The 13672-nt window shown below is 38.4% G+C and overlaps 1 protein-coding gene across 1 annotated transcript in view; it reads left to right on the forward strand.

Annotated features, from left to right (window-relative positions):
* The window catches only part of XRCC4 (X-ray repair cross complementing 4), a 245624-nt gene extending 232271 nt beyond the window's left edge, over positions 1-13353 (forward strand). Inside the window, exon 7 of the mRNA XM_064482156.1 lies at positions 4971-13353. Coding sequence (XP_064338226.1) covers positions 4971-4987 — 17 coding nt within the window. The 3' untranslated portion in view covers positions 4988-13353. The remainder of the gene's footprint in view (positions 1-4970) is intronic.
* Positions 13354-13672: the final 319 nt, after the last annotated feature.

Consider the following 13672-nt stretch of genomic DNA (forward strand, 5'->3'; position numbering starts at 1 on the left):
TATGTATGTGTATATTTTATATATGTGTATGTGTGTATATATGTATAATTTTTTTAGTGAAAGAGAAGAAGAAGAAAACATAATTCTGACTGTTAACTCTCTAGTGGTGAGAGGGGGATGTACGGAAAGTGTTTCCTAAGTAATCGTAAGAATAGAATCTGTAAAGGTCATGATACAGTGGACCGTTGAACAATGTGGGTTTGAACTGCTCAGGTCCACTTATACATGAATTTTTTTCAATAGTAAACACTATAGTACTTGATGATCTGCAGTTGCTTAAATCTTCAAATGCAGAACTGCAGATATGGAGGGCTGAAGATAAATTATACTCAGATTTTCAACTACCCAGAAGGTCAGCACCCTTAACCCCCACATTATTCACGGGTCAACTGTATTGCATTTTTTCAGGGCAGTGGATCTTTTCAACCATAGCTGTGTGTCAGATTGATTCAATTGGTTAGAACAGAGCATGATAAGCCCACAATCATGGTTTCCTCTCTTATATCTAGTGTGCAGAAATTGAAGGGATGCTTTTATTGTTCTTGTCCTCCATGAATAGAGAGTTGTAGATTTGGTTTAGAGGTCCAGACTCTCATTCCATACCGTGATTTTTTTCTAATATTTTTCCATTGTCTATACGCTAAAATAGGTTGTTGTGGATGACAATGAAATGGAAGGCACAAGAATTGAGTTATAATGCAGCATGGCTTTTTTAGTTTTGGTCCCCTTACTTCTAAAACAAGGTGATTGCATTTCAGAGAATTTTTTCAGCTTAAGATTTATAATTATTGGCCTGGCATCAGATGGTATGGCTCAGGCCTCATTAGGGAAGTTCATGAGAGGAAAAAAAAAAATCCCATCTCAGGAAATGTCTTTATTATGTAGTTTTAAAAGGTCAGGAAATTACTTTAGAAAAGTTTTTCTTAGTAGCGCATAATTCACATTTATAAAATACTAGATCCCATGTTTTGGAGCCAAGCAGCTCTTTACTAGGTAAGTTTGGTTCAACAAATTTTATAAAGGATTAGTTATACACAAAATACAGAACTGGGCCATGTGACGAATTTAAGGGTAAATCCATCCATTTACCAGATATTTGTTGAGCATTTGTGTCAGTCTCTGTTCTGGGCACTAGATGAGGCAGTGAATAATACAAGTGCTCTGTTGCTGTGGAGTTTATATTCTAGCAAGGGAAATATGGTGTCTGCTCTCAAAGAGTGGAGTACATGAGAGTGGGGTTGAGACTGGGGCTCGAAACCACATATAATGAACTGATATCAAGGAGCAGTAGGATAAATGGCTTAAAGGGAAGAAGGTTGTGGATGAGACTCCACAGAAGATACAGGATCCCGCTGGAGGTTAAGAGAAATTGGTAGGGGTTGGGGAGAGTGAGCTGAGGACGAAGCAGTCTTCCAGATCCGAGGAGCATTCAGAGGGTCCAGGGAGTCAATTTATGGAGTTAATTTCCAGGTTTGTAATTGTGAATCATTGGAATGAGAAGACAAGTTAGAAGGTATCTCAGGAGGAATGTTGGCCAGGGGTGCTCAGGGGTATGAAGCTAAATTGTATAATAAAGATATGGCAAGAATTGAACTCCACAGATCTAATTGGCACCTCCTTGGGCAGATATGGGCTGCCAGAAAACTTCAGGTCCTGGGGCCCTTCCTGGACATCTGGGAATGGGAAGGACCAGTCAGTAGGCTCCTTAGCTGATATTTCTCAGAGGAGAAGCCCACCCTCATCCTTTCATGTCTCTCTCATTCTTGTACTCTGAATTATTTAAGTAGAATCCATTTTTAATAAAGTGAAATTAACTAGCTGACATCTAAATTCATGAAAGTCTTCATGAATTTACCTATAAGTCAAGATATTTTAAAAATAGGTAGTTAACACATTTTGTAAGGGAGAATGATATAGTCACAAAAGAACTATTCATGCATCCATGGGTAACTATTGTCTGAATTAAAAATTTTCACGGCTGATCTGACAGCATCTAATAAATGCTTTTCAGGAACGCAGATTTCATTTGCAAGTGTTCTGTGCACAACCTTGAAATGATTTTCTCTATTTTAATAACTGGAAAATGATACCTTGAAAAATACATGACAGCAAGCATTTCATGGCTGCTTCATATCTGACCATCTACCATTTTCTGTCCTGACTCCCAAGTCTTTTTTACCTACTCAACCTGAAATACTCTCCAGCCTCTTTCTACTCATTTTCTCCCTTTCAAACATCCACATATTGTCTCACATATTGTCTCATTACCAACTATTATTCTTGCTTTCTGATTTTCCTCTCCTCTATTTAAATAAAATTGAATATGAATTTTACTTTTCATATGTTGGTTTTTCTTCTCTTTTGGAGGTCATTCATCCAAAACTCTCATCTCACAATCTCACTGAGAACTACACTTTCTGAGTGAGGTCTCTTTGTCCCTCTGGAGTCACTTGGTTCTTTAGAAAAAAGAGGGAGAGATTAGAGCCCACACCCATGTTGATAGTGAATGATCCTGTTAAGGGCAGGAGCAATTTTGGTGGCCACCGTTTCAGTAAATGGAATATAGGCTAGTCCTGAACCACTTACTTTTGGTTTAGAGATTGTCTCCAACTTAATTACTATCCTAGGTGTAACACAACCAGTCAAATAAATGAAGGTAGATTAAATAATTTTTCTGGAACCTGCTCGTATAAGACACTTTTAGGAATCTTACTTTTCTCTCCTGAAAGCCAAGCCTTGGACAAGGGCTTGCACACAGGCAGTTTATTTGGGAAGTGTCATCCAGGAGAGCAGGAGTACGAGACCAGATGCATAAAAAAGGAAAGAAGGAAAAACTATTGCACAAATGCCTATGCCCCACCCCACCAAGATCTTCTGAGGCATCTTGTGAAAGGTATCTCAGAACTATACATATGGGGCAAAAAGCGTTTATCCGCAGGTTTCTCTTTCTCATTGGTCAAGAGATGCCTGGAAGCACTGCTCCTATATGCTTCACACGCCCCTGTGTGAATACACAGCAGGTGCCCTGCAGCCCTTGAGACTGACGGGGAAGTAAGTAGCCAGTGCCCGAAGTAGCCTCGGGTCCTTAAGTAGTTCAGAGCCAGTTCCTGTACATGCATATCTTTAAAAGCCACTGCTCCCTTTTCTGAGGTTTGTTAGTGGAACGATTCTTTAAAACAACCAGAAAATAGCCAACTAATAGGGAAATTAAATACATTCTCCAGAGAAGATTTCAATTAATTCTCATTATCTTCAATTAACAAGTTGTCACTAGTTATCACTACCATTAATTTCAAGAGACCTTTAATCTAGATTGGTTTGGACAAACTTGAATATGATGGGAAAGCAAAACCACTTTCATAATTAAAATTTGTATAATTTTTATACTATAAGTTTTAAAATTCCTTGAATTGCCATTATGTACCACTAAGGTCTTATCCACGTTAAATGTGTCTTTAAATCATTGACAGGTTTTAGTAGTAGTATGTCTGTGGTCTATGGCAACATAAGACAGTATTATGAATTTTATTTAAAAATGAATTTTATATGTGAAATGTTACAAAGGTGCCACCATTGGTTAATAATATGTATATTTATCTTTTAAAGAATACCAAGCAGCATAATTTTTTTCTTAGTCTTATCAAATAGTCAAGAGGCTACTTTCAATTTACAGCATTTTTAGGCAATGAAAAGGGTTTCTCTCTGTCATTCTCTCTCTCTCGTATATGATCTGATTGAAAACTTCATGAGACTTCTAGAATCCCTATTGGGACAAGATGGTGGTAGTGATGATGGGAGAAGTTGGCTTAAAAGTGGTGGTTTTGTCATTATGCTTTGCAAACACTTAGGGAATTCAAGTATGTGAAATTTTCCAGAGCCCCTATTGAGTAATAGTGGAAACAATCTTGTTCCACTTCCTTAAGAGAGATAATAGAGTATATCTCTCCAAGGAACTAAGTTTAAAGAGGAGTAATTAGATTACTATAGAAGATTAAGTTATTGTCAATAAATATTTGCTGTCCACCACCACCACTCAGTTGATCTGTTTTGGCTGATAAAATGTGGATGAACTAACACTATACACATTTTGAGCCTAGGAGTTAATAGGCATTACATGTTTCTTTTTTTCCCTTTGGGAACTTCTGATCTCTGGCATGAGAGGAACATGCCCCAGGTAGCTGCTGCCCTTCCTGCCTGGGGCCCTGATGAGATACAGAGTAGAACTGAATCCCAATGGAGCCAACTCACTAATACCCTGAAATCTTTACAAGAGCCACCTGGTCTAGATAAACTGAACTATAGTCAACCATGCTGACTGTGAGCTTGAGAATAATTGCTTGCTACTTAAAGCCACTGAGATTTAGGATAGTTTGCTGTATAACCATATTTTGACAATAGCTGACCAAAACCATTCACATAAATAGCATACAGAGAAAATTTTACATTTGTAATACCTTTTAGAGTATACATGGCACAAAAGTCTGGTGTCTTCCGGCTGGAGCCTGAGAATAGAATAAATAGGAATTAAGAATGTGGGTTTGGGGACCAGATTAAGCCAAATTTCTACTCTGTGTCTGCCAGCTGTTACCTGTCTAACTCTGGGCAGATTCTGTGAACCTGAGTTTTCTTTTTCTTTTTTTTTAAAGTGAAGTATAGTCAGTTTATAATGTGTTAATTTCTGGTATACAGCATAGTGATTCACTTATACATATGTGTATATATATATATTCCTTTTCATATCCTTTTTCATTATAAGCTATTACAATGTATTTAATATATTTCCCTGTGCTACACAGTAGAACCTTGTTTTTTATGTTTTATATATAGTAATTAATATCTGCAAATCTCAAACTCCCAACTTATCCCTTTAACCCACTTTCCCCGCTGATAACCGTAAGTTTGTTTTCTGTGTCTGTGAGTCTGTTTCTGTTTTGTAAATAAATTCACTTGTGTCTCTTTTTTTTTTTTAGATTCCACATATAAGTGATATCTCCAGGTCCATCCATGTTGCTGCAGATGTCATTATTTCATTCATTTTATGGCTGAGTAGTATCCCATTGTGTGTGTGTGTGTGTGTGTGTGTGTGTGTGTGTGTGTATACAGATATACATACCACATCTTTATCTAGTCATCTATTGTTGGGCATTTAGGTTGTTTCCATGGCTTGGGCATTGTAAATACTGCTGCTTTGAACATTGGGATGTATGTATCTTTTTGAATTAGAGTTTCCTCCAGATATATGCCCAGGAGTGGGATTGCTGGATTATATGGTAAGTCTATTTTTACTTTTTTGAGAAATTTCCATACTGTTTTCTATAGTGGCTGCACCAAACTACATTCCCACCAACAGTGTAGGAGGGTTCCCTTTTCTCCACACTTTCTCCAGCATTTATCATTGGTGATCTTTTGAATCATGGCCATTCTGACTGGTGTGAAGTGATACCTCATTGTAGTTTTGATTTGCATTCCTCTAATAGCTAGTGATATTGAGCATTTTTTCATGTGCCTATTGGCCGTTTGTGTATCTTCACTGGAGAAATTTTTATTTAGATCTCTTGCCTGTTTTTGGATTGGGTTGGGTTTTTTTGTTATTCAGTTGTATAAACTATTTGTATATTCTGGAAATTAAGCCCTTGTCATTGACAGTATTTGCAAATATTTTCTCCCATTCCGTAGATTGACTTTTTGTTTATAGTGTCCTTTACTGTGCAAAAGGTTATAAGTTTAATTATACTACAGAACTACAGTAATCAAAACTGCATGATATTGGCACAAAAACAGACATATGGATCAATGGAACAGAATACAGAGCCTAGAAATAAACCCACACACCTATGATCAATTAATCTTTGACAAAGGAGAAAATGGAAAAAAGACAACCTCTTCGGCAAGTGGTGTTGAGAAAGCTGGACAGCCACGTGTAAATTGAAGTTAGAACACTCCCTCACATGATACCCAAAAATAAGCTCAAAATGGCTTAAAGCCTTAAACATAAGGCAAGACACTATAAATTTCCTAGAAGAAAACACAGGCAAAACATTCGCTGACATAAATCTTAGCAATATTCTCCTAGGTCAGTCTACCCAGGCAATAGAAATCAAGGCAAAAATAAACAAATGAACTTGAATTTTCTTATCCATACACTGAGACTTAAGTTAAACAGTTAACCTGACCATCTCTGAAATATTAGCTCAGGCTACTTGTCCCTCATCCTTTCTAAAGTCAGGTGCTCTTTGCAAGATTTTTGTGAATTCCTGTAGGATTTATTTTCACAACTACCTCTGCTCTGAATTCCTGCTTCTACTGGGCTGTCTCACATTTTATTGACCCCAATTTTCTTCCTTCCCTACTCCCTGCCAACTCCACCATGGGACTCGCCTACTTTTCCTTGATTTGCATGACAAAAGCACTGAGAAATCACTGTGTATAGCAGAATTAATTGCAGGTTTGGGTCAAAGAGAGGCAAAATGAGCAGTTTAGTTTGATTTTACCATAACTCGGTTCTTTAAAGTCTTCTGGCTTTTCTGCTCATGAGTTTCCCATTGACAACTTGTCTCCATAGGGTCCAGCCTCCTGCCATGCTGTCTATGCCTTCCTCTCTCCTTCCCTCCTCTCCACTCAGTTTCCCCGTGTCCCTCATTTTCTCATACAGAGCCACTCAGCTATTTTCTCTGTCTTTTAATTGTTCCTAGTCATGTAACATATTTTCATGTAACATTTCCCTACTGTTGAATGTTAAAATAATACTACCTACCCTCCGACACCATACCTGCAATGTCATTTTTTTAAAATGGAATGACTTCTCGGCAAACCAAGACCTGACTGAAGGTATTGAACTATGTAAAGAAATAATGTGACTATCAGAAGAGGGTGAATTTGCCATTGAGGTATAAAAAATGAAGAACTCCAGAGAAAAACATTTTAAGTGCGTGTTCAAGTGCCTATCTAGGGAAGAGAAAATCTATCCCAGAGCTTTAAATAAGTTCATATATTCACTCATTAGTTCCTTTATTCATATTCTCCCTCAAAAGATAAAATTGCAGGTCTTCTGTATTGACCATCACTGGTTATCTTTCCTTATGATTTGGGATCTCAAACTTCTGACTTGGAGACAGATTTTTGTACGCAACAATCTATCATCCAAAGGCTGTGTTTGTTTAGTAAGAATTCTGTGTTCTGTAAGAATTATGATATTTGAGGCAGGTGAGAGAGAGAGAAAATATGTAATAAAACAAATACTAGTATTTTCTTGAGGAATTCTGTATAAAATATTGACATTTCTGAAGGGCATTTCTATCTTCATTTGATTTTTCCATTACAGCCCTAACCTATGGTATATAACATCAGTAACTTTCATAATTGCCTACAATCAGCAAACATTGAAGTTTTTCATTGATAGTAACCCAGTGGTGTTTTTGCTTTCACTATCCTTTGCATCAGTAATCTTAAAAATCCCAAGATTCTGAAATTCAGATTAAGTACAGGGACATGGGACCTTAAGGTTACACAAAATTGTGGTTGGAAGTACGCAAGTCCTGACGTGTATGTGTTCATTCATTCATCAAATGTTTACTCAACACCTTGTGCTAAGCACCCTGCCAGGCACTGGGGATATGAAAGCGAGTAAGATATCACTCTTGTTTCACAGCGTCCGGAAGTCTACACTAAGGAGAGGGCAAAGCTGTACACAATCAGGATGGGTGATAAGTGCTGTAAAAGAGCTGAGCCCAGGATGCTCAGAGGACATAAGGACAATCAGCCTGCTCTTATTTTGTCGGGAGAGTACGGGGAGAAGAGTCTGTGGCCAAGGGAACTTGAGAGAGGAGACAGAAGTTTGAACTGGATTCTAGGATGGCTACGGGATTGCCAGGTGGTTAACGTACCCGGAATGGGGGAGCGTGGCATCTTCAGCGCCTTGTGGCTGGAGTGGAGGGAGGGGGAGAAAAGATGAACCACGAGGCTGAGAAGGTAGGGCAGGCTACCTACTGGCTTTAACCTGAATGAACAGCTGTAAGGGAAGTAAGGGGTGACCTGATTCGATCTGTGCTTTTGAAAGGGAATCGGAGGGCAGCGTAAGGGCATAACCACAGGCACCCAGAGGTCTCCCATTTCTTTGCAGTTTATGTAACTCCCTGATGCTCTTCCCAGCCTGTCTGGAAAATTGTCAAAATCCACTTCATACTGCCACCGATTCAAGTTTTCCAACAGTCTCGGGAAGTTGAGAGACTCCTGATAGAGTGACAACCCGCCCACAACAAACAGAGCCCCCACTCTGGTGCCTGGGCCGGGGCTTTGGTACAAGCAGGAGTGGTTTCATCATTTCCTCTCAGCGTGATTTCAGGATATTTTTAAGCCTCTTGTGCAACTATCGTCCTTTCTTGAACATTCTCAGCCGTGCTTTGACATTCCTGTTTTCTGGAGAATGCTGCTTGTATACACCTTTGGAGGAATTGCTGCCACTGTCCTCATTAATTCACTTCTTGCACCTCTTTCTGGTGGCTGTAGCTGCGACTAAGCTGTTGGAAGCAATGTTCACATTTATTTCCTAAGGCTTCAGCACTTTGTACAAAGGTACCAGTTCTGGATCCAAACCTTGTTGGGGGAGGGATGGAGTGCATTTCAATACACTGGTGCCATTCGAAGGATGCTAAATAACATAAAGCATCATGAAAGAGGGGCTTAAATCCTGAAAGGAGACATTGTGAACTAACCTTTTATTCCCTGGGAGTTTGATCCCAGGACAGTTAAAGCTACAGACTATTTTTTCCCCAAATATAAAGTAGCAGAACTCGCGCTTTTTAAAAAAATCAAATTATATTCTGTTTTCAAGTTTCAACACAAAACGTGAGACAGTATTTCTCACTGTCTTTCTAGTAAATACACATATTAGCCACTGTTTCTTCACAGATTTCAGGGGCAAGTGCATGAGGAGGTACTTTTTCCACCTCACTCATGATTTTTGTGTAACTGAACTTTATAAGGATATCTAAAAATCTTCATGAGTCTATCTTCCAATGCACTTGAAAATAATTAGGTTTTCTATCACTTCCCTTCATCTCCTTATCAGAGAAGCAACCAGCCCTTCTATGAATATGGCTAAATCATATCATAGAATCACTGAAACTGTTTTCTACATTAAAACAACTGCCAAGTCCCGGGAGCCCTGAAACAGGAGCGGGCATCCCTACTCAAGATCATTTTTTTATAAGCCTTGTCTTATAAAGAAAGGTGAGGTTTAGTCCTCATTTTATTCCATTTAATTAGAGAACAGCTGAAAATCCTGTCTTGCATTTTCAACACATGTTTCCAATTAGTGCAGCCAAGCAGGACCTTGAATTTGATAAAAGCACTGACGTGTACCTTTGGTGCCTGTACAATGTACTCTTTCATTTTACAAGGTGGCTGAAGTGCGGCTTTAAATATCTTTTTTTTTTTTTAGTGTTAACAGAAACCCAGGGGTATAAGCTTGGAAAAAAAAAAAAAGTGAAGAGAGGCAAACACAATTTTGTTTGAATTGCCTGCCTAGACTTTTCAAACCCTGTACACAGAAGGAAGCTGATTTGGTAAAATCTGCAGTGGGCATTTGCAGGCTTGTGTGCAAAAAACATTAAGGTTCATGAGACTTGTGCTCAGAGGCCATTAGGCGGGAGATCCATCACCTTAGGAAATACCACTTACTATACTGTAAGTTTGCTTCATGTGACTGATCTGCTTAAAAGGCAATGGAAATCTTATTCAAAGAAATAGTTCCAGACCACATTATAACTGACAGGATATTTGCCTTCAGTGCAACGTTTTCAGGGTAACTTTCGAAAGTTTATATGTTTCTAAGTAGGAAAGTAAAACTAGTGTCCCAGAATCTGGGAATTAGACATGGAAGAGACTAATGTAGGCCATCACATCCCACCTCCTGCCAAAATAAAGGGAACTAGCTAGAGGAAACAGTAAGATAAAACAAGTGAAATATTTTATGACTCCTTCACATAGTGTGTGTTCCATGCTGTCCCAGGAACAGTGGAATGATTTTCTATTTTGGGTCGTGGGAAAGCATGATGTCTTTAGTCCCAGAAGGCTAAGGCACATATACTGTTTTAGGGCCCTATGTGAAGATTAAAAGCGAACTTCTTTGTGCCTGGCTTTTATTTTCAGAGCTATCATTGCATTTTGGGCCCATAATTCACAAACTAGAGACATGTGTCCATTAAGAAACAATAAACTCCATCTCCTAGACTCACTGCCAGTTGCATTGTTCAGAAATATCCAAAAGTGCCAAGATAAAAACAAAAATATGAATAGAATAAAACTGAGTGATTAGATAAATTCAACCTAAGAAAAAATAACTTGAGTGAGAACTCTTGAGATCAATTCTCTTAGCAAATTTCAAGTATGCAAAACATTATTATTAACTCTAATCACTAAGCTGTATATTAGGTCTCTAGACGTATTCATCTTATAAGCTGAAAACGTATGCCCTTTGATCAGTATCTCCCATTTTCCCTCACCCTCCAGCCTATTATAACCACCATTTTACTATGAGTTTGGCTTCTTTTTTTATTTCTACATATAAGTGAAATCATATGATATTTATCTTTCTGTGTCTGACTTATTTCACTTAGCATAATGTCCTCCAGGCTCATCCAAATTGATGCAAATGGCAGGATTTCCTTGTTTTCAAAAGCTGAATAATAGTCCATTGTCTGTGTGTGTGTATGTGTGTGTATTTTCTTTATTCATTCATCTTTTGACCTATAGTGTATATCCATTTTGGCTACTATAAATAATAATGCTACAATGAACTAATTTTCAACAAAAGTACCAAGAATACATAATAGGGAAACGATAGTCTCTTCAATAAATGGTGTTGGGGAAACTGGATTACCACATAGCAAAAGAATGAAATAGGACTCTTTTCTTACACCATAGACAAATATCAACTCAAAATGGATTAAAGACTTAAATGTAAGCCCTGAAACCATAAAACTCCTAGGAGAAAACATAGGGGGTAAGCTCCTTGATGTTGGACTTGGAAACAAATTTTTGGAATTGACATCAAAGCACAGATTGCAAAAGAAAGCATAAACAAGTGGGACTGCATCAAACTAAAAAGTTTCTTCACAGCAAAAGAAATGATCAAGATAATGAAAAGGCGACCTATGGAATAGGAGGAAATATTTGCAAGTCATATGTCTGATAAGGGATTAATATGCAAAATATTTAAGGAATTTCTATGACTCAATAGCAAAAAAAAAAAAAAAAACCCTAAATAACCATATTTAAAAATGTGCAAAGAACCTAAATAGACATCTTTCCAAAGAAGACATACAAATCCCAACAGGTTATGAAAAGATGCTCAATATCACTAGGCACCAGGGAAATGCAACTCAAAACCATAATAAGATACCAATTAGGGTGGCTTTCCTCAAAAAGTGAAAGATAAGTGTTGGTGAGGATGTGGAGAAAAGGAAAACCTTGTGCACTGTTGGTGAGAATGTGAATTAGTTCAGCCACTATGGAAAACAGTGTGGAGGTTCTTCAAAAAATTATAAATACCTAATGATCCAGAGATCGCACTTGTGTACATATCCAAAGGAAATTAAATCACTCTCTTGAAGAGATAGTTGCACTCTCATGTTGATATTAACTTTAAATATCCAGAATAAAGATCTGAGCCTTCACTTCATGTGACTGTTGGGCTCTTCTCTCTACAGGTCCACCCTGGTCATCATTTATCATGGCAGCCAACTATCTGGCTCAGGCCTTACATCTCTGCTCCTTATGTGGTCTGTGGGCCACTGCTCATTCATTTATCTCCCTAGAATGACTTTCCTTAAGCTGCTGCTGCCCCACCATATTGCTCTACCCCAAAAAGTGGCATCAGACCTTCTTTGATTCCCCACAGCCCAGCAGAGACCAGGCTGTTACTTTAAATAAGTCTTTGTCAAGCTCTCCAGTGAACTCCATATTGGTAAATTCAGTGGTCACTCCACACTGCAATACTGATTACCTGAAAGCCTGAAAAGTTGGCAGTTATACAAGGAAAATGCACCACATTGGCTAATTTAATTAACATAGCCAGACCTCTAGGAAGTCACCAGTAACGTTGCTTAACCAGCTTATCAACACATAGCCTCCAGCACACACGTATGCACGCCCCTCCGTGGGAGTCTCCTCTAACAGGTCTCCCCTCCTGGCCCAATCATCATGAGGCTCAGAGAGAAAAAGAAGTCCCCCCCCCATCCTAAAGTCACCTTCCTGGCCCTTCACTGTATTTCCCAGGACCTCTCTTTTCAGGATGATTGTGTTAATTCTCCAAGGGAAGCTCCAAGCCCTGCCTCAAAATCAGCCTTAATGTATATACTTCAGCAGGCCAATGGTTCAGTATCAGCATATTTCACCCAAATTGTGGCTCTTAAGTCATTCATTGCACTAAGTATGGCCCAGTCAAGAACCTTTTACAAAACGTCAAGTTCAGACATACCCAGCTTTCCTGCAGTCTTCAGATTCTCTGATACTAAGATCTTGTCATTTGGGAACAATAACATATAAACACATGCATTTTGTATAGACACACACACATACACACACACACACACGCACTCACACACCTGCTTGCTCTGAGAGGATCTTAACAATAAACAATGATATGCTCTTGTAAAGCAGCAAAAATCCATATAAAGAAAAAAGAAAAGTTTTCAAAAGAAAAGTTTTCTGTCCTGGATCTGCCCTCTCCCACCCCAAAAAGTGTCTGCAGAGAAAGAGAAGTCTGTTAGATCAAATTTGATTTCTGTGACTAAATGGACCTCTGGGTCTAAAGTGTCTGAATTCAGGTTATTACCTCTTTCCCAAGAACAGAGGGTATTTACTTTCTTTATTTTGTAGAATTGGGTTGGTTTTCTCAGAATGAAAAATACATCTGCTCTAGGTCTCACTTCTTGGGGTATAAAAATTTACTTGCAGCATCAAAGTAGTAGATTCCTCAGCTTCTGCCTTTTGGTGTCCCAGAACTTTGAAGCACAGTCTCATGCAGCAAATCCCATTGCATAAGATTTGGTGAGTGTTTGTGGTTTATGTACATTACTTCTCTGTGATGTGGGCTTCGTTTATCTGGTAGATAATAGTGATGCTTTGATTCCGAAACGTTTTCATGCCGTACAGTAAATTCTCACATCTTTTCTGAATTGTGAAATGAAAGTTGTCTCTAGAAGGAAGACAGTAATATTTTTCTAGCTGTCGAACTGTATAGGAAAAATTATAAAGAGACTCATAATGTGTTTTCTTAGTGTGGCCTATAAAAAATTAAACTTCATTAATTTCCTTTAAAATAAACTCTGCAATGAAATAAACTCTGCTCTCTCTCTCTCTCTCTCTCTCTCTCTCTCTCTCTGTTTTAATTTCTACTATGTAGGACTAGCCCATTTTGGGGGGGAAAAAAAGACAGCTTTTTCCTCCATCTGTCCCACTTGATCTCTCCTGAGCTCTTCATTGAGTCCCCACTGTTTCTGTCCTCCTCACTAACAAAATATACCTGCCCATGTCTCTTGTTCTGGGACATTCCTGAATGATAAGGTAGCTAATAAATTGATGTCCAAGATAGAGGGAGTTAACTTGTACTAGGCTACCCTTTGTCTTGTCATATGGTCAGTTTGACACTGATCTAACTTAGAGTTACTGA

The sequence above is a fragment of the Camelus dromedarius genome, chromosome 3, assembly GCF_036321535.1.
Source record: "Camelus dromedarius isolate mCamDro1 chromosome 3, mCamDro1.pat, whole genome shotgun sequence".
NCBI classification, from domain to species: Eukaryota; Metazoa; Chordata; class Mammalia; order Artiodactyla; family Camelidae; genus Camelus; species Camelus dromedarius.